General features: G+C 42.4%; 3 protein-coding genes across 3 annotated transcripts; all 3 read right to left on the bottom strand.

Moving 5' to 3' along the window:
- Nucleotides 1–93: 93 nt before the first annotated feature.
- On the bottom strand, nucleotides 94–4,210 carry LOC127773256 (uncharacterized). Its single transcript, XM_052299288.1, has 8 exons — nucleotides 3,792–4,210; nucleotides 2,700–2,844; nucleotides 2,478–2,628; nucleotides 2,270–2,395; nucleotides 2,111–2,191; nucleotides 1,546–1,738; nucleotides 1,183–1,453; nucleotides 94–637 (listed from the first exon to the last, which is right to left on the bottom strand). Exons 1-8 carry the CDS (start codon nucleotides 3,981–3,983, stop codon nucleotides 429–431), a joined length of 1,368 nt encoding a protein of 455 aa, XP_052155248.1. The 5' UTR covers nucleotides 3,984–4,210; the 3' UTR covers nucleotides 94–428.
- A 3,667-nt stretch (nucleotides 4,211–7,877) lies between these two features.
- LOC127774259 (uncharacterized) lies at nucleotides 7,878–8,513 on the bottom strand. The gene has a single exon (XM_052300505.1). It carries the CDS (start codon nucleotides 8,511–8,513, stop codon nucleotides 7,878–7,880), a length of 636 nt encoding a protein of 211 aa, XP_052156465.1.
- A 721-nt stretch (nucleotides 8,514–9,234) lies between these two features.
- Nucleotides 9,235–19,203, bottom strand: LOC127774994 (cytochrome P450 714D1). The gene is made up of 2 exons (XM_052301291.1): nucleotides 18,565–19,203; nucleotides 9,235–10,779 (listed from the first exon to the last, which is right to left on the bottom strand). The coding sequence occupies exons 1-2, from the start codon at nucleotides 18,929–18,931 to the stop codon at nucleotides 9,392–9,394; spliced, it is 1,755 nt and encodes a 584-aa protein (XP_052157251.1). The 5' UTR covers nucleotides 18,932–19,203; the 3' UTR covers nucleotides 9,235–9,391.
- Nucleotides 19,204–21,077: the final 1,874 nt, after the last annotated feature.

The following is a 21,077-nucleotide window of genomic DNA, read 5'->3' as shown; positions in this document are numbered from 1 at the left end:
TGTACAGTAAAAACACAACTGGAAGCGACCACCAGAACTGGAAAATAACTTAACGGGAAATAGAATGAGATTTCACAGCTTTCTCCAGGCACCTGTTCAGCAGAAAGAGATATCACTATTTCATCAGATAGCATAGAGGCTACCATGAAGGTACATTACAGCCGTACAGGTTTAAGAACTGACATGAAACTAAGCCGAAAGGTATCATCAACATCTCCCCAATGCTACAGTCTATGTGAAACTAACAACAATTGTTAATTCTACAACAAATGTGGGGGGCTTAGAATGGTAGGAGACCAGTATTCGCCGAAATAAATATTAATCACCTCAACACAGACCTCTTCGTGGCCGGCACCACCTGAGGCAGTCGTTAAATCAATTCAATTACAGATGACCAACACCTTGTTGGCAAAAAGCAGTATTCACGGTCAATTCGACCACACATGAACGAGGCCTTGCCGGTTTCCAGTGTAGATCTCGTCACGCTCTTCGTCATAGTACAGCGCTGTGATGTCCTCGAGGGCCTCCAAGGCTGTACTCTGGAACTTCCAGGCTTTCTTCTGCTTGCACAAATCGCTGGCCTTAATTTTGGCCAAGCATTTCCCAGTCAGTATGTTGCTGATGTTTATTGAGCCAGCTGCATTGGAGTAGACAGAGAAAGTGTCCCAATTAGATTACGGAAGCAATGTTTGCATGTTTAGTTACGTGGTGCTTCTTTACAGAAGTGGAAAAAGGCTATGAACAAACTTATATAAGTTAATGCTATCTAGTTATTTGGTCGAACATTAGAAAGATCCTAAGGCCTTCTCAAACTCATTCAGAGATCAGAAGGTCCAAGGATTCTCTTGTATTGTGCAGTTTGACAAAAAATACAAGAAAAGGAGATGAAGCAAAACAAAAGTTGTAGTACATCTAATCGTAAATATCAGCACCAACAAGAAGCACACTACCAAAGTGAGCAAAACAACAGACTTCCGTATATTTGGTCACAGCAAAGCATGATATCATGCAAAGGTCTAATTAAAATAGTTCGATGTGGCAAGAGGATGGGCACATAAACAAACAAAGATGTCTGAGAGGAAAACATAAGATAAATAGTAAAATACAGCAAGCAGTGATTTCAATTGTATGATGAGTAAAATATATACAAATATGCCAAAAAAAACACCAAAAAAATCATACCATTTTCTTCTGAAGATGAATCGTTGGAATCAGCTTTGCAGTAAGAAATAATTAGATCTTGGTCACTTGTTATGTATATGTTATTGGTATTGCAGTCTGGGTGCCACAACAGGTGGTCCTCAAATGATGTAACTAGTTCACCTCGGAAATTCCAAACTGCTACAGATCGATTCCGGAAAGTCAGGAACAGTTGCAACTCATAGAGAAAGATAAAGGCCGATGGAGTCATGAACTCGGTCCTGCTCACTTCTGTTAATTGGAAGTTCCGTACCTACAATACCGAGTGTTAAAAACCTAAACAATAAAAGTAATTTGTTTCTCTTGATTGTAAATGACAATTGTGGCATTAGGGGAAAAAATTACATCAAGTATTTGAAGATTCTCTCCTTCCTGCTTGACCAGGAGCTTTTCATTGAACTGTTCAATGAAATCAACCTTCTTATTCCGATGGAGGAGGTGGTTGAAGGACTTCAAAACGGTACCATCCTCGATGGAAAGAATCTTCAGAGGAACAGAGCTGCTTGTTCTTGTGTAAATCAATAGCATTATACCAGGACTGCCACAAATTAACACAGGATTATACATATAAAGCCACATCATGTTGCCATTAATAATTAAAAAAATATAATATAAGCTAAGAGTCTATAGAAAAAAGAACAGTTCTGTTAAACTGCATGGCAACACCACAGTTATGATATCACTCTCTCCATTTATATGTGCGCTATAGTGCATTCTGGTCTTACAAGTTCAGTCAATCTAAAGCATGCTTGTTGAGTTTATTGTTAGTTCTACTAAGATGAGGTGAATTCAAATGATGAACAGCCTGTTGAATTCAAAGTAATAAGGTGCATCCAAAAAACTTCTTAGTTAGGGTATCTGCAAGAAATGGGAACAGAAGAAAAAAAAAGGTGGGTCAGAGAGGGGGTACCTTATCTTTATTTCTTGAACATTCTTATCTGATATAGAATACAGCAGAGTGTAGTTTTTCAAGTCAAACACCTTGTAAGTACTGTTTGCAGAATGCAATGGCATCAGTACAGTTTCAGAATAAACATACTTTATAATCATTACAGAAGTTAGTGTGTACCTGTCTTGAGCAGAATAAGTTAAAACCTTCCCATTGACATCATCAAATTCCACGAATCCAGGCCATTTCAAGGACTCACTCTCAAAAAGAGGGAAACCAGCATCTGGTTTTGCTCGGCGTATATACCTTGAAAGAGTTGCCAGTATCTTAAGCAGATGGCATAGCATGGAATTCACAACAACGGAAACTCATAGAACACAAAGCTTACTCTATCCGAGTTGTCCTGCATCGCAAGGCACTGAAATTTTCAGAACCATACACTGATACTGTAATGAGTGACTCATTATTCTTGTTGTAGAATAAACTGCGGATAACTTCATCTGGACTTCCATTCAGAAAGCATATTCTCCTATTTGTCTCTGATAATACATGAAGCTGTTCTTAGTATGATCATAGGAAGCAGAAGTGCACCACAATGACACAAACATACCTCTACTAAAAGCAGCGCACACTCCGGACTGTGATAAAGCAAAAACTATGTCACGTGCTGCAACTATCTCAATAATTTTTGACCTTTTCCTCAAGTAAGGTAGTAGCAAGCTGTTTTCCTTAGGATCATGGGTGTCAAACTCCTCCTGAAAGTGACAGTAAAGTGCATGATTAAAAATACAGATAAAAAGTCAAGAGAAACTACTAAAACAGCCGTGAGGTAAAACCACTACAACATAAACAATGGAAGCAGACCAAAGGTGCAAGCTTGACAGTTTTCATAAGGTGACTGTGGGCCATTATAAGCATGAATTAGTCCAAGCAGGGTCCCACATTGTTTTTTCAATGGAGGATCAAAGCCACTAAGATCGTTATCTGAGCAGCAAAGTGACAGAAGTCATGAACAACAAGTAACCAAGACAACGATACCCGAGGCAAGTACTAAATTTTAACATCTAAAAAAATACTTGCTGCAAAGGGCAAAGACAGCAGATAGAGTCATTCTCTATGTACAATTACACCAATCCTGCAATCTGACAGTTAATCCACACTTCGTTAATTCTGACATTGCAATAAATAATATGCCAACATGATACCATACGAAAACGAAACCCTAAAATTATAAAGTTTGTTGGTGTTAAGCCAGACAAGCAGCTGCACGGTGCGAAACAGGAATTTGCCATGCAGATGGCGGCTGCACATGACTTCCACGAATCAGCAGTGGTCCCTAACCTACTTAACGAAATACGCAGCCTTCTCATCACAATCTGGCAAAATCAGCATTTTTTTAGATAATTGCAAAATCAGCACAGCACAGCATCCATGAACCCACTCCAATTCCAGTTACCACCAACAGATGGCCCAACCTGAACAGATCTCAGGTCCCCATGCGAAGTAATTAATCAATCGTGGCAACCCATCCCGACCACAAATCGGCTAAAACGAAGCCAAGCACGCTCTCCCAGAGCCACAAATTCCCCACACACGGCGAACGAAAAAACTACCTCGCCGCAGGAGCACGCGAACAAAAAAGAAAAAAATCGAAACGAAGCTAGAAACGGTAGGGCAAGGGCAAGGACGCGTGCGGGCGAACCTGGAGCTGTATGTTGCGGAAGCGCTCCTGCGCGGCGCTCATGGAGAAGGCCCGGTCGCGGCAGGAGCTGATCTCCCGCCGCTGCAGCTTCCGCACGCTGTTCACCGCCGCCTCGTGCCTCGGCCTCTTCCTCGCCACCACCCTCCTCCCGCTGCACGGCCGCGGGCTCGCCGAGATCCGCCGCGCCTCCATCCCCTCCCCTCCCCTCCCCTCCACCAATACAGATCGCTTCACGCCTCCACGCGCGCGCCCGAGACGCGGCTCTCCTCCGCGCGGCGGAAGGATTAGGGTTTGGGAGAAGGGCGGGGAGAGCTCGCCTCGAGCTCTCTCTCTCTCTCTCTCTCTCGCTTCGCAGATTGGGAGGAAGAGAGAGAGAGAAAGAGGAGAGAGAAAATGAGGGGGGAGGAGGAGGAGGGAGATGAGATTGCCTCGTGCAGGAAATAGACAGGTGTTAAAGATGAGGCGCGGCGGAGGCGACCCCCTGACATGTGGGGCCCACCCGTCAGTGAGGGAGGCAGCGGGAGGCGCGGGGCGGGATCGAAACGTTGGGCTACTGCTGGTTTGAATATTTTCGGGGTCGTGTCCGAACCAAGCGGGACCAGGCTCCTCCCTCCGAGTTGTCACTGAGGTCTGGGCCCAGAATTTCTTGGGCCCACGTGTCAGTGAGTAATGTAGGGGATGTTAGGGGTAAGGCTTCGATGGGAAACTTGCTGGGCATTTTTCTTTTTCTTTTTTACCTTTTTCTCCAGCGTGGTGAGCTGGAGCTGAATTTGGAAGTAGCGCTGTGGTTTGGACTTTGGACTGCGGAGTGTTTGCCCCTTTTGGAATGGATAGGTTTGGGAATTCGAAATTTGAAATGCAGCGCCTGGTTTCTCCTCTTTGCTGCCGTATAAAAAGGTAACGAAATTTTCGAAACGTGCCTGATCGTGTACCACTACCACACGCCTAGCCATGTTAATTAGCTCTAAAAAGAAAGCTAATTTGAGAAACTTTTGTGAGGCTCATGGTCCAATTCATGCGCAATGAAGCGAATGATGCGATAATCGACGAACTAATCATAGATGTTTTAATCATGTGCGCTGACAGTAGGTGTTTTGTGCGGAAATGTATCAATTGTGCACGTTGTGGTATAGCGAAATTTGGGCAACTACTGTATGACGAATGATTGCCACAGCGTCGGTACAGCATTGACAAAGACAAGAAAATAATACCTTATTTTTGTAAAGTTCTCCTTCTCTATTCAATGAAATTGGCGCTCGTCGATTCGTTCAAAAAAAAATTAACTTATAACTAGCAGTGATGTTCTGCTTATGCATACAACAAGCTCTAGCATACAAGTGTTATATTTGTGCATCGGTACAAAGTGTTAGAATTAATAGATAGGTCTTAGCACATTTGAAAATTAATTCTTTAAAAAAATAACAAAAGCTCACCATATGGTGGGATGACATGTATGAGCACGTTTAGTACCATCTTTCCTATTTTAAGAGAGAGGGAGGGATTTCCTTAAGGGGAGAATACTCTCCTAACCACTCGAGACGTGTAGTGGAGAGAACTAGAGGAATATGCGTACGCTCGTCTCGCCTAGCTAGGCAGGCGGTGCGTATATGTCATGGAGTCTAGTTAAGTTACGTGTGACTTATCCAGTTTGGTTCTGCAAAGTGTGTAGGATCGCACAAGTTCAAACAAACCTACCAGAGAGGGGTGAATGGTAGGGAAAACCAAAAACCCAAAAATCTTTTGCGGAATTAAAGATTACCCTCGAACGAAGACGACGATGAAGTCCTGTTGCCGCCGGTCGAACCGCCGAAGCCTCGCCGGTCAGACCGCCGCTATCCCACCGGTCAGACCGCGCGCACACCTGCGGTTAGACCGTCGGGACCCAGAAACACCGGTAGATGACAAACTCGAAGATGTAGATTGAAACTTTTCAACTTTATTGCATCAACTAGTGTTTACAAAGTGCACCAACATCACTCCTCACCAAAATCTCGAACTAAACTCGAAACCCTAACTTTCTCTCAACTCTAGTCTCTCTAAACTCGATACCGGGATGTCTCACCCTCCCTCTCTATTTATACATGAAGTAGGTTGTGCAAAGCTCACGAATCTAACACAACTTAGGACTCCTAACCATGTATGAAACCCTCTCTTGCAAGTAAATATCTTATCTCTTTCCTTATCTCAATCAAACTTCCCGAATTCGGACTCTCTTCCAAATTCGACTCCTCTTTCCATACGTACACAAATCCCTCTTGTATACCATATGGATTTCTTCATCACCACGTGCATTGTCCTCTAGCCTTTAGTATCCCGCATGATCTCATGATCCCTAGACATCAACTTCTCCCAAGTTGACTCCGATCTATCACCTGCACATGCAACAACCAAGAAGCCATATTCCGAGCCCAAGTTTGTCCCAACTTGACTCACGTTAGTACAACAACAGTATCCATACGCATAGAAACCATCTAGAAGCCAAATCCTTGAAGGAAATATCTAAATCCAACAAAACAACCCGAAACCGACATCGATCAGGATCCTACCGGTCAGACCGTCGGGCCGGCCGGTCTGACCGCCGCAACACCTACGGTCTGACCGGCGGCACTCAGCCGGTCTGACCACCAGGGTCAACCGAAACTGCACACTTCACAAAATCAACCATCTTATAAAAATCTCCAAATTAACATTAGCAAACCACCAATATTTTCATAACAAAATCTAAATCAACTCCTTGATTCTACGAAGTGGAGATCGTGCTGGCACTTCCTCGCAACACACGTGAAATCAACATCACGTGCCCACTCGTTGTGCACGGTTACTCTAGGGGGAGGTCATGCAGGCGCCTCCTCGCAACACACATGAAATCAAAATCACGCACCTCGCTCATCGGCGTGCACCGGCCATCGCTTGTAGTCTACTTCGTCCCACTCACCGGCGTGCGCCGACGATCCGGAGAGCAGGTCTCCGTAACCTTTGGCTTCGATGTCCTGCACCTCTATGCTCGAGGGTTGCGTGCCGACGACAACATCCGACACCACAGAGTTGTTCCTATGGCGCGTGCCGCTCCTTGTCAACTCAGTTTACAATAGAACCAGAACCCTTGGTACGTGTTCACCGTGTTTCGTTTATTTGATCTATTCATTATTTACATGTTTGGATTGTATGATGTGATTTTGCTAGTTTATACGTTAAATATTATGATTTATTTACAGAATGAATTAAATCTATATGTGCTCATATTTTCATCTCAAAGTTCCAGCACGCTCGTGTAATTTCACCCTATTTTTGTTAATTTGTAATACATGACAACAAATAGTTTTGTGGTTCTTACATTGTCACGGCAAAAGGTTGAATCTTTGACTTCCTACGGTTCTCAAATTTGTTGCCGTAGGAGCAACCTAGACGTGTTTGTTGAATATTTTCTCCTTGTTGTGCCTCTGTTGCATTAAGAGCAAAAATTTCTCACAAGTTTGAGAGCTATATGTTGTTCTAATCTACCTTTTTGTTTTACAGACTCTCCTTTGAAACGTAGGAATATTATAAAAATAAAAAAAGAAATATACAACTCGGAATGTTACAGCATATATGCAATGCCACGGGAAATAAAACACACGTGAATTACTCAAAACATATATTCAGGTAGAAAAATGTAATCTAACATTAGGCCAACCAATGACAACGAGAGTAGTTCAATAGTCCATCCGTTTCACAGTAGCTTTCTGCAATGTGCACCACAGACCAAGTTTAATTATCTCTTTGAAAAAATGGAAGAAAAACACACAGTGCGACCACTTTATCTACTTGAATAATATATTTAGGGGTTGCAAATGTAAATTGAATAACCATATTGTTGATTTCTCCAAAATTTTGGAAACACAACAATGACAATGAGGCTGCAGTAACTTTTAACAATATACATATACAGTCTACCAAAGAAACAGCTTATGAATAGCCTAAACATTTATTGCCACGACAAATTCGTGCACATATATCAGAGTACGTACAAATCGACTGTCTTCAGCACACGTATACATGTACAAATACAAAGACAGCGTACATACGTATAATACGTATCAGAGTCAGTCACAGCTTGGACTCGTTGTGGCACTCCTGGCGCCGGACCTTCACGTCGGCGACGCCGATCACGACGCGGCACAGCGACCTCGCCACGGCGCTCCGCCGGACGAGCCCGAGCAGCTTCACCCGCCCGCGCACCTCCGTCCTCGCCTCGAACTCCATCTCGCCGGCGAGCACGTCCGCGAGGAGGCCGCCCGCCCCGGCCGCCGCCACCACCCTGTCCGCCCGCACCGTCATGTTCAGCCTCAGCGTCGCCGCGCCGCGGCTCGGCACCGTCCCCGCGGGCACGCCGGCGGCGCCCACCTCGGCGCCGCGGTACAGGAGCGCCGTCGTGGCGGCGCCGTGGCGGAACTCCGCCCGGTTCGGGTTGCGCACGCGGACGACGAGGAGGAAGGTGACGTTGAGCTGGACGGAGACGGCCGGCAGCGCGGCGACGCGCGGGGTGGCGCCCGTGGCGTTCACGGACAGGAGCTCCGTGGTCGGGTCCCGCGGCCGGAGCACGGCGAGCGCGGCGATGGCGGCCGCCGCGGCGACGAGCAGCAGGACCAGCGCGGCGAAGCTGGCCCAGACGAGGACGCGCCGTCGTCGCCGACCGTGGCCCGCGTTGTGCCGCGCCGGCGCGGCGTCGCCGGACCCCGACATGGCTGCTGGCCTTTCTTGGCGCGCGCTGCTGGCGAGCTGATGGTGCACACGCTGGCTCACCGAGTCACCGAGCGTGGCGTCGTATGTGACAACGCTAATGGCTTCTCGGTTCAGGTTTTTCTTATAAGACAGGCACGTACTGTATTTCAGCAAAAAATTCCGTAGGCTTGATTCACAATTTAAACTACACAAGCCCACAATATGGCATCACTAGATTTGTATTTCACTGTACTTTCAAAAGTTGAATTTAAAAGACCATACCAGGTCTATCAAAAAATTGAACTAATTCAGTACTTCTGATCGTTTTGCTTACAGAGACCATTAGACCAGATACAACAAGTCTACAGGATAACATCGCGATCTCCACTCCACTTTGGTGATTTTAACTCAGCAACCAACATGTTTTTATTAGTGCCAGAAATTAGAAAGCAGAAACGAAAAGACACCTGTTCGTCGGCGTCCCAATCAAACGGCCGCTCACTCAACCACAGGCCTATAGCATAAGAGAATGGCACAACAATTTTCCCAAAGAAATCATACTTTTCCATGTGCTTCTGAAACTTGATTTTGCCTTTTGCTCTGCTCTGTTGCTTTCAGAGAGGAACAGGCTACAGACTATCTAAATTCAACAAATTAATTACTAGATTCTGAATTAAACACTGTAATCACTTGACAAACAGTTAATCGGCTTAATCCATTTATCGCAGAAAAATGCATGTCCTTTTATACTGTGTATATCATCATGTTAATTATAATGTATAGTAAATTGTTTTGGTATGCCATGGATGTATGCTGGTAAAATGGTAATCCTCTGTTGTCTCTGTATGTGTGATGTATTTTTTTCAGTTCACGACTTACTAGCTGTTTACAGAAGCCAATTAATTATGAGAACTATGCACGGGTGCAGTAGATGTGTCAGCTTGTGACGTGGCGTCCTGACCGCCGGCGCGGCGGATGCGGAGGCGGAGGCCGAACTCCGGCTCGATGATGAGCCGGAACGCCGGCGAGTGCCTGTACTCCGGCGAGAGCGTGAACTCGAACCGGGCGAGGACGACGGCGACGAGCGTCTTGACCTCGACGAGCGCGAGGTTCTGGCCGAGGCAGGTGCGAGCGCCGAGGCCGAACGGCATGAACGACGCCTGCGGGTGCTTGCACGCCGCCGCCACGCCGTCGCGGAAGCGGGACGGGTCGAACAGCCTCGCCGTCGGGCCCCAGGCGGCGACGTCGTGGTGCATGGTGGACACCGGGACGAACAGGTAGGTGCCCTTGGGCGCCAGCAGCCTACCCAACTGCATGTCCCGGAACGTCTCCCGCACCACGAACGACGACGGCGGGAACAGCCGCAGCGTCTCCTGCACCACCATCCCCACCATCCGCATCCGGGACACCATGTCGAAGTCCGGCGCGGCGGCGGCGGCGGCGGCGCCGTCGCCGCCGCAGACCTCGAGCACCTCGGCGCGGGCGCGGTCCTGCCACTCCGGGTGCGCGGCGAGCAGCATGAGGCACCACGTCGCGGTGACCGCGCTCGTCTCGTGCCCGGCGAAGTAGATGTTCTTGCAGTTGTCCACCACGAAGTCGTCCGGCCGCGGCTGCCCGCCGCTGTTCTCGATGATGGAGCCGAGGAAGTCGCGCTCCGGCGGCGACGGCAGCGCCGCCTTCCCGCCGTGCTCCCTCGCCGCCCTCGCCGCGCACCTCCGCTCCCTGACGAGCTCCATGATCAGCGACCGGATCTCCCCCGTGAGCCTCCAGATCCTCCGGTTCTTCCCCGTCGGCAGGTGCCTCAGCGAAGGGATGCTGAAGATGACGCTGGTCTCCGACATGAGCCCGGACAGCTCACGGAGGCGGAGGAAGATCTCCCTCCCCCTCGAGTAATCACTCCCAAAGCAAGCCCGCGATATCACATCGAAGGAGAAGCTCCGGAGGTCGCCGTCGACGACGACCTCCGCCGCCGCCGCCGCCGCGCCTCCAGCGGCGTCGATCCTGGATTCCCAGGAGGCGATCAGCGGCTGCGCGGCGTCGACCATGAGCTGGACCATGGCCCTGACACGGGCCATGTAGAACTCCGGCGCGATGACCTTGCGCTGGCGCGCCCAGCACGCGCCGTTGGCCTTGAGGACGCCGCCGCCGAAGAGTGGCTCCTGGCCTTTCTGGAGGTACTTGGGCTTGCCCATGTCGAGCGACACGCACCGCCCGATCTCGCCGATGAGCTCCGGGTCCGTCACGTACAGCGCCGGCCGCCGCCGCAGCCAGTACAGGTACGTCTCGCCTGCAAAATTTTGCCGCCACCGCGCGCGAGTCAGAATTTGAAATTTGCTCATGGGCCTCCGTTTTTGGTGGGCCTCGGCCCAGCCTTTAACATGTTCAAGAGACGTCGCCGAATGATGAATCAAGTTAAACGTCATTAAATTTCTATTGAAAATAATCAAAGATTAAAGTAAGCTAGCTAGGATTAAAAAGCTCTTGATGCGTGCCTATGTGATCTATGCACATATAGGCATGTGGATATATACGTGATCTGTGTGCACTTGCAGGGTATCTCTCCAAGGGTACAGGGGAACCTATTGACCGGGCTTACAAAAATCCCAGTCAATAGCTACTGCACTACTTCCACTGATTCCGGAGAATCTTCTCCTCTTTCCTGGAGGTTTGGGAGAATCTTCTTGCCAAGATTCTACGGATTCTTTACAACATTGACCAAGGAAAATGAAAAAAAAAACAACCGGATCCTTAAAAAAATTTCTGAACCAAACACCACGAGCCTATGCAAATTGCAAAGCAACACTGCCAACACACACGTCTCTAGCGCGCTATATCTTCACGTTTAGCCACAGTTGAAACGCCTAATTAAATTTCACATAAGTTCTGCAAAAAATCTCTAGCATCTCAACAATTCCACACTGCAAATTAAACATGCTGAAACCATCCAAAAAACCAGATTTGCCAAACTGTACCACCAGTACTAGAAAGAGTAGGATTTTGAAAATTCCGATGCAAATACGTACATACGAGTATACGAATATCACGTAACTTTCCGCTATTAGACTCTGTTTAGATGAGACTAAGACCCTATTTAGATGGGATTAAAACTTTTAAGTCCCTATCACATCGGATGTTTGGACACTAATTATAAATATTAAACGTAGACTATTAATAAAACTCATCCATAATCTTGGACTAATTCGCGAGACGAATCTATTGAGCCTAATTAATCCATGATTAGCCTATATGATGCTACAGTAAACATTCTCTAATTATATATTAATTAGGCTTAAAAAATTTATCTCACGAATTAGCTTTTATTTATGTAATTAGTTTTGTAAGTAGTCTATATTTAATACTGTAAATTAGTGTCTAAATATAGGGACTAAAGTTAAGTCCCTAGATCTAAACACCAACTAAAACTTTTAAGTCCCTATCTTATCGGATGTTTGGACACTAATTATATATATTAAACGTAGACTATTAATAAAAACTATCCATAATCTTACACTAATTCGCGAGACGATTCTATTGAGCCTAATTAATCCATGATTATCCTATGTGATGCTATAGTAAATATTTTCTAACTATAGATTAATTAGGCTTAAAAAATTATCTCACAAATAAATTTTTATTATGTAATTAGTTTTGTAATTAGTCTATATTTAATACTCTAAATTAGTGTATAAATATAGAGACTAAAGTTAAGTCTCTAGATCCAAACACCACCTTAATCATCATCAACGTACATATCGCCACAGAGACAGACTTAATTACAACAGTAATCGCGACACATCGAACCGGCTAATAACTCTTCATCAGAGTAATAAGTGCACGAGTTGACCAAAGCACACAAGCGTGGGCTCTTAACCCTCCTAGCCCGGCCCACACCGCGCCACGTAGACCTGTGACGTGGCCGGCGTACGTGTCCCAGTTGGCAACCGGGTAAATTAACTATTTTCTGTACGTTGGATTTGCTTAGCTCGTACGTGAAAACGACGTGTACATGTGTTAATGTGTACGTGTCGCCGTCTGACGTGGACATGGGGAGCGGGGTGCAAGTGGGCAATTGTGTGTACGTGTGCATGTGTTGGCCTGCGTACGTTTTGTCGACCGATGGATGACACGTCGGCGTCGCAGATGGTTAGTGCAGGTAGGCAGGTACTCTCTTCGTTCTAAAATAAACCAATCTCATAATAGGATTTAATCAATAAATTTGAACATATTCTATATCTAAATTCGTTGTATGAGATTGATTTATTTCATGATGAAGGGAGGTGGCTAGCCATATATCGTGGTCATTGACTTATACATGGTACAAGCTAGATAGCGTGTGTATCCACTCCGAAAATAAATATGCTTTTATTATGACTTGCTTTGAATAATTGTTCTCAGAAACAATTAATATTGTTGATTCCCCCTTGAAGTCTTATATTCCTACTCAATTAATGATCTTGGTATGATTAACTAAAAAAATATCATATAATTTGGATTCAGACGGCTCAAAGATATATTGTTTAATAGACTATATATAAAAAAGTTCCATACATAGTGTGTCTGTATTTGTATTGGAAATTGCCAAGGATTGAATAACTCACATACTTGATTAGTCTGTTATACTTTATGCTCATTATTATATTCAGCATATATTAAAAGAATTCCAATACTCACAATCACAAGCACGAAAAGAATTATTGTTAGATGATAAAATATGATTAATACTTTATGCGTGATTTGTCTTTTAATTTTTTTTCATATTTTTTTCAAATAAGATATACGATCAAACGTTGGACACGAAAACCTAAAATTTATTTTTTTGAGACGGAGGGAGTATGTTTCTAAAGTCATAAAAGCTAGTCACGTCATCTCCAATCTCTACACAGAGAATGATGTGTCTGGTTTGAGGAATCCAACAAAACCATCCAAAATGAGTTGGTTAATCATGGCCAGTCCATGATTTTTGGTGAAATGATCATATTCTTCATTTTTTCAAGAATATGTTTTTGAGGTAAAAGGTGGTGACGAGGAAATTATTGAAGCCAGTGTAATATTGTCCCCTTGAACTAGCTAGCTAGGCTGCTGCTAATTATCATGATAGTAGCACAGCTGGACATTGAACTTTTGCCAACTAGGCAACCACCATGACAACCATCAAGCTATAGCATGTGTGTGAGCCTATCACAATCGACCATACGTGTAGCTAGGTGTATCTAGTGGTACTGTTCAGATCAAGAAACGAGGGTAAATTTCAAACAAAAAAAATATTATCTGACTCAAAATTTGTCATTTTATATCTGACAAATGAAAGTTAAATTTGGAAAAGATCTTTACATGGTTGTTCACTATCATCTTATCTACTTATGAGATTGTTTGTGTGATTTCAGAACTTTCTTTTTTTGTCTTGGTACACATGAATTTTCACCTCAGTTAGGGTTTCCGCCATATAATTTCTGAACAGACAACTAGTCAACAGAAAGGCAAGATATGTATATGCACATTTACATTCATCTACTTAATTATCTTAACTTTGTTTTTTTTATTCAATCTGGATGATCTTTTATGACTTGAAGGGTATACGCTCTTATTTCATTCATACCATTTCAAAATAACTAAAGAAATTATTTAAAATTTTTAACCCAAACTTTTAACATGCTATATGAACACTTGAAGGGAATAAAATCGAGGAATGCATATTATTCCTGCTATATATGTTCATAGAAAATATGTTTTTTAATTCATTTGTGCCCATATATATTTAGATTAAATTTAGGCTTACATATTTGTGAAGAGGTATATTCAAATGAAAATTTTCCAGTACAACCCCATACTGTAATTTTATTTTTGCCATTTTTCCCCATAGCTACTAGACTTAATTTCCACCATCTAAACTATACTACCTCCATCCTAAAATATAATAACTTTTAGCTACGAATCTGGATAACTATCTATCTGGATTTATAACTAAAAATGCTTATATTTTGGGATGGATAGAGTACAATATATAGAGATCTAGCTAGCACCTTCAATCCATAGAGTGTGGGCTGCACTTTTAATTGGTGTAACCCCATGCATATGCACATCTCCATGTGGAATCCTTGTAGGAGAGACAATGCACAAGAAATATATTGCAGTCCCCACACGTCCTAGCTAGCTTTAAAAGGTGCAAGAGAGGGGGGAGGAATGCATGCATGGTTGGTGGAGTGGTGGTAGTACGTAGTACACACTCTACAGTGTCATGCATGCATGATATGATCATATTGATCGTCATGGCTTACCATCTATCGATCGACCTGTTGCTTTCATGCTCGATCGATTCGATCGAGCTGCATGCTTAGCTAGCTAGGGTTAGGAGTAATTACCTAGTCAATGGCACGGTGTAGGAGAGAAGCTAGTAGCATCAAGCAGCATGTGGAATTAATTATTGATTTGTAATTATATATCGTATGGTTTCGTTTAATTTTGTCAAACTAAACTCGGCCTAACTGAAAACAAATCAAGTTCAGTTAGACCGAGTTTAGTTCCAAACTTCTAAATTTTCCATCACATCAAAACTTTCCCACACACACAAATTTTCAACTTTTCCGTCACATCGTTCCAATTTCAACCAAACTTTCAATTTTAGCGTGAACTAAACACACCCTTAGCTCACTAGTCCTAAGTCTTATGTAGGAGTCGGGAGTTTTGTCCTATCACTTCTTTTTTTATTATTATTTGTACGATATTCGTTGGATGTGTGCATTTGTGATGCAGAGGCCGGGACCATGTATCATCGAAAAAAAAACATATCTAAAGTTAGCTATTGTCACACACACACACACACACACACACACACACACACACATATATATATCCATGCATATCAACATATATATGTATACATGCTAGCCAAATTAAATATTTAAATTAATTTCTTGTGTGCCTTTTTAGTTAATGGCCTTTAAATATTTCAGAACGAAGCATTCAAATTAAATATGGAGAAAATGTAGTTTATGACTAGGTAATTAATATAAGTACTGGGCCTGGAAGATCAATTTAATTATTTGTTTCCCGTTGGTCAAACCGGCCTTTGCTTAAATTAGGGGAGAACATGTAACATAAGTTGAATAATAGCGAACGCGATTAGATGTTCAAGTAAAATAATTAATGTTGCCATATCGATCCTACGTGCAATGCATCATGAGATGGTCTAGTGGGAGTCTTCTAATTATTGGTGTTTTTAGATAGTTAAACAATAGCCATTTTGACATTAAAGAAGAAATAAAAACCTTAAATAAGATTGACACTAGCATCATGTGATCGATGTAGGCAAGTACTAGTATTCAGGCCCTTTGGTTCTTGAAATATATTATATAGTTTTTGCTCCAAGTTTCTGTGTCAAGATGCATGACTTCAACATAATATACTTATTAAGGGCCAAGCAAATAAAATATCATACACATGCATGCATTTGTCAAACTAAAACAACGCATGCAGTGAGGCAACCAGGTTGAATATTTGTCCTATTAATTGAACGGTTTATGGTTTCAACTACAGTGCCATATGACAAGCACTAAATTAGTTTAAAATATCATATTTACATACTCTGCTTAAACTCTAGCTTATAGTAGTTATATAAATTACAGAATAATTAGTTAGCTAAGTACTGCTGCTGATCAAACTCTGTTAGACGAAAACATGCATATAGAATTTCTAATCCATTACATGGATAGCTAAAGGCAAATTGATAGGAGGTACACTGTTAATTCTTGGATTAATTATCTAAGCACCACATACCGGTTGCTTGCAAAAAGGGATAAGGATCGGGGAGATCGAGTTGATGTGATCACGAGGGTTGAGCTTTGGCCGGCGTGCTCGGACAGCTAATGGCAACATGCATGGCCTGATGGCCGTTTTGGGAAAGCCTAACTGACCGGCTTAAATAGTTTAGTCAGGTCAAATGCTAACCACGCTTAATTATATGGGTGATTAGCACATGACGGCCACAATAATTATTCAGCTTAATTTCAATCGAAGCTGGGCCGGCCGTCAGGCCACCGATTGATCTAAAAAGAAAGGAAAACCGCCACAATAATGTGCATATATATGCATCTGTGGGTCGGTCTCAGAAAACATTTTTCTGGAGTAGCAAATACACAGATATCGATCGATATGATGGATGTTTTCGTAATAATCGACGAAGGTGATGTACTAAATTACTTCCTCCGTTTTATAATGTAAGTCATTCTGGCATTTTTTATATTCATATTGATGTTAATGAATCTAGACATATTAACATTAATATGCATGTAGAAAATGCTAGAATGTCTTAGGAAATATACAATTATGTTCACTAAAAATGGCATATTAATTAACTGTTAGATTTGTACGTAACTAAAAGTAATTCCCTACCTAGAGTACTGCTCAGAGCTATTCGATCACTTTCGATGTACACTTCATAAGAACAGTGAAAAAACATACTTCCTTCGTACTCATAAAGGAAATCGTTTAGAACAATGTTTAAGTCAAATCTTGAGAATATAAATTATGAATAACTCCCAAGTTGTTAAGTTTTAAAATGTAAAAATTATATGAATATATTTGTCTCGAAAAATATTTTCATAAAAGTATACATATATCACTTTTCAATAAATATTTTTATAAAAATAAGAAGTTAAAGTTGTATTTTGGAGACCGTGCTGCTGTCTAAAACGACTTCCTTACCAAGTACGGATGGAGTACTTGTCAAAGTCAAAAATCGATAATTATTCACGTACGGAGAGACCAATTATTAATGACATCGAGTACTACCACTAGTATAGCTAATTAATCAAGCTGTTCGTGAAGAAGAACAGGTAGGGGCAGTCTGCGTCCATGATAAACTCTACTAGGTCAAACTGCGGGGTCCCCCAAAACAACGGTATTGCTAGCCTATTAACCTCAGCAAACAGCAATTAATACATGCATTCATACGCACAGTTATAACTCAAAAATGTCGCCTCATTGCACCGGCAGAGAGAAAAAGAAAGAGAGAAGAAATTAATTCCAGTCGGTATTTGGTAACACGTCACCACCAGGGGCAAGATCTGGTATATGAAAATTATTATGAAGCATATACTTTTGTCATGGATGCATTATTCCTCTCCTTCCAAATAGTTTTGTTAACTAAAATTGTTAGCAACTTAAAAAAACAATCCAAAACTGAAGAAAAATTACGATAAGAAAACACCAAAATCAATTTAACACTAAGTTTTTTAAGTTGATTGATAGGCTGAAGAAACGATAGCACGCTGAATAGATATATTGTTAAATTATACTAAATATATTATAGTTATATATAGTTATTATTGATTAAAGTTTCATTAATTCGCAAAATAAGAGCACTAATGTGCTATTAAGTGAGTAGTACGAGTGTACTGCAGTCATAGCCTACCTAGACAGGTACCTAGGCATGGCTTTGCTGTTGTCTAATTGGACCAACGACCGATTAATATATGTGGGGGAGTATATATATTTATATACTGCAGTTAATTAATTATTAATCCATAGCTTAATGATGCAGGACGGTTGACTGGAAGCAAACCGAGTAGTTCGTCCCAACCACGGTTTCCATCCTGCATTAATTTTGTTTATTCTCTCTTTTCTCGTTTGCCCCCTCTCTTCCCCTGATGCTGACTTGATTGACAACCCAACCCCTCTCGCTGTTTGGGACAGTATTAATTATTCTCCCCCACTGTTCTTTTGATATGGAGCTCTTGACATTTTAGCAGCTTTTATACTCTAGTCAACTTGTTACTAGGGCAACCACAAATTTCTTGTATCATCGTCACAGAGAGATCGAGAGAGCTTTTCTTTTCTTTTTTTTATTTTTTTATTAAATTTACTGTAAATATATATATTCTGGTATATACTCATCTCAATTGATAGCTGATTAATTGTGGGTTTTGCATGACTTGATTAACCGGAGTGTGAATTAATTAAGCTAATTAAGCACACATGAGCGGAGTAATTAACAGGCAAAGCAAGCAAGCATCATGCATGTAGCTAGTGATGTGAAATCGAGCAGTAGAGAGGAGAGAGGCTTGTGTACACGTACCGTAGGCTTTCCTCCACTTGTGGAAGTAAGGGAAGATCCTGGTGCAGTAGTCGTCGAACCCGTCCTTCTCGAAGTCCCGGCCACCGCCGCCGCCGCCGGCGGAGGCGGTCTCCTCCCCGTCCGCCGTTGGCGCCGCCGCCGACGCCGCGGCGGCCACCCTCGCCTTCATCTCCGGGAGGTTCCCCGCCAGGAACGACGACGGCGGCGGGCCGTCGATCCCCTGCCTCCGGAACACCTCCGCCACGCTCCGCGGCCTCGCCAGCCACGCCGCCGTAATGCACAGCCCGGCGATCACCGCCGCCGCCACCACCACCGGCAACGCCGCCGCCGCCGCCGCCGCCGTGAAGAAGACGAAGAAGCTCTCCATGGCAGCCTACTCTCTCTTTCCCCGGAGATAGCTACCTAGCTATAGCGTGCAGCTTGCGATTTCTGGATCTTCTCCTCTCTCTCGAGTCTCGCCTCGCTCACCTCGCCCTTCTTCTTCTTCTCCCTCTTGCGGGGGTTTATATTCCACCTGGGATGGGGGATTAGCGGATATGTTTAGGAAGAAAATTAATTAATTAAAAGCGTGATTTATAAGTCAATTGTGTCACCCTGGACGGTTACACACTGCGCCGCGCTAGCTGTGCAAAACCGCGAGTGGTTTTATATCCTTATTGGGTTGGGTTGGGCTGCAAGAGGGTGGCATATGGCAGGTTTACATGGTGCTATATATATGTCATCTCTCCGGCGTGCAGTTGCTTCATTTGGCATGTAATTAATTGGGCGTACGTAATTCGTGCAGTTTAATCTGGCTGATTTTGTTGAATAGATATTTAGGAAAGCAATCTTTCCATACACGTTTCAAACTAATCGTGGAACATGTTCACACCATGCCCAAGATGAATCATTTAGGCTGTATTTTTGAATGGTCGAGAAATCTTTTTCTAAATACTGTAAAATGGAGCGATAGATTAGTATATTATTAAATAAATATTAGCTAAAAGAACTTTAAAAAAGTAATATGATTTTTAAAACAGTTTTTGTAAATTTTTTTTCCTAAAAACGTCCTTGTGGGTGGGTGGATGATGAAAAAGTAGAGTTAATAAAGGAGAAAAGAACACACTGGAAACCGTAGTTTGGTCATATGCTTAGTTTTTAACAAAACGTGTTCGACACTTGATTATTAATTAATCATTAATATAAAAAAGTCATCACGAGTCCAAAACCACATTATTTGTACGTAAAATTAATATTTAATACTTTGAAATTATATAAATTAACATTAAAATTTTAACCAATCCAATTGTGAATCATTTACATACGGATGTATAATTGTATATCGTGATTGGCTAGCTAGCTGGTACGTACTAGCTCTATCACCTCGCGTAGAGTAATACCACTAGGTTAGGTTAGATACTATGTGCTTATTTTTCTAGTTTTCATCAAACATAGTTGCTTTCACACAAGGGCTTATTGTTCCAGGCAAATTTGTTTTCTATCTTTATATATATATTACAAGGCCAGAAAGGCCGGAGATGCGCCACATCACTCTCAGTTTTCTTTAAGTGATGATTTAAACAAAAAAAAAGTAATTTACAAATATTTGGCAACACATGGAAATCAATGTTCAATTTCCCATTTTTACCCATACATGGAAAGCTTTATGTTCACCAACACTAATCTAGAATATCTTTCATAACATGCTATCCACTTACCACCCACATTCCAAACAAATTAATACTCCACCCATTACAAAAAAAAAGTGTGGTTTTAGTATAAGAATTTTTACCTAAAACTTTTTAGTTTTAGAGCAAATTCTTAGACTAAAATACTATTGGCGTACTAATAAGTGTACCTCTAAAATACTACTATATCTTTTCCGTCTTATTTTTAGTCATTGTACACCAATAGTAAAACCTCATCTTCCTCGTTTTCTTTCCATATATAAAGGACATAATAGTTTTTTTAAACTCTTTCATACATAAGATGTTTTTGACTAAATTATTTAAGGACAAAGGGAGTATCTTCCGGGTAAAATGATCTAATCTAAGACCATTGTAATTTAAACCCATCGTCGAACATGTCTTTATTTTCTTCGTCCTTGAAGTAACATGGTAATTTCTAGATTTCCGGATCAACCGACTACAGTAGCTCCAATTCTTTAAACATTGATGATCTTTTATATGCAACAGTAACAAAGGGAAAGGCAAGGAGAAAACAGTGATCACCCAGAGAGGGCAGCCTAAGAGAGAGAAGGACTACCTACTCTCTCCGTCTAAAATAAATTCATTTTTCACTTATCCCACACATATCAATATAAAATAAAAATATCAAGATATCTTTACTTTCTCAAATTTCAATAAATTTATATATATCTTACTTTTGTAAACTTTGATATGCAATGGTTATTTAAAAATAAATTTATCTTAGAATATAGGTGAGAAGGTAAAAATAAACTTATTCTTAGAAAAGGGGAGAGCATATAGCTGGCTGTGGGTAGCTAAAAACTGATGGATCCGGCAGGTGGGCAT

The sequence above is a fragment of the Oryza glaberrima genome, chromosome 5 (genome assembly GCF_000147395.1).
Source record: "Oryza glaberrima chromosome 5, OglaRS2, whole genome shotgun sequence".
NCBI classification, from domain to species: Eukaryota; Viridiplantae; Streptophyta; class Magnoliopsida; order Poales; family Poaceae; genus Oryza; species Oryza glaberrima.
The sequence above is the reverse complement of the archived record's forward strand: the minus strand, read 5'-3'. Positions and strand labels throughout refer to the sequence as shown.

Excerpts from the sequence above, each read along its gene's own strand:
- LOC127773256 (XM_052299288.1), bottom strand. The coding sequence starts at position 3,983 with ATGGAGGCGCGGCGGATCTCGGCGAGCCCGCGGCCGTGCAGCGGGAGG. Across the intron at positions 2,845-3,791 it reads TCCGCAACATACAGCTCCAG|GAGGAGTTTGACACCCATGA; the intron begins GTTCGCCCGCAC and ends TGTCACTTTCAG. Across the intron at positions 2,396-2,477 it reads TGCAGGACAACTCGGATAGA|GTATATACGCCGAGCAAAAC; the intron begins GTAAGCTTTGTG and ends AACTCTTTCAAG.
- LOC127774259 (XM_052300505.1), bottom strand. The coding sequence starts at position 8,513 with ATGTCGGGGTCCGGCGACGCCGCGCCGGCGCGGCACAACGCGGGCCAC.
- LOC127774994 (XM_052301291.1), bottom strand. The coding sequence starts at position 18,931 with ATGGAGAGCTTCTTCGTCTTCTTCACGGCGGCGGCGGCGGCGGCGGCG. Across the intron at positions 10,780-18,564 it reads CAAGTGGAGGAAAGCCTACG|GCGAGACGTACCTGTACTGG; the intron begins GTACGTGTACAC and ends AAAATTTTGCAG.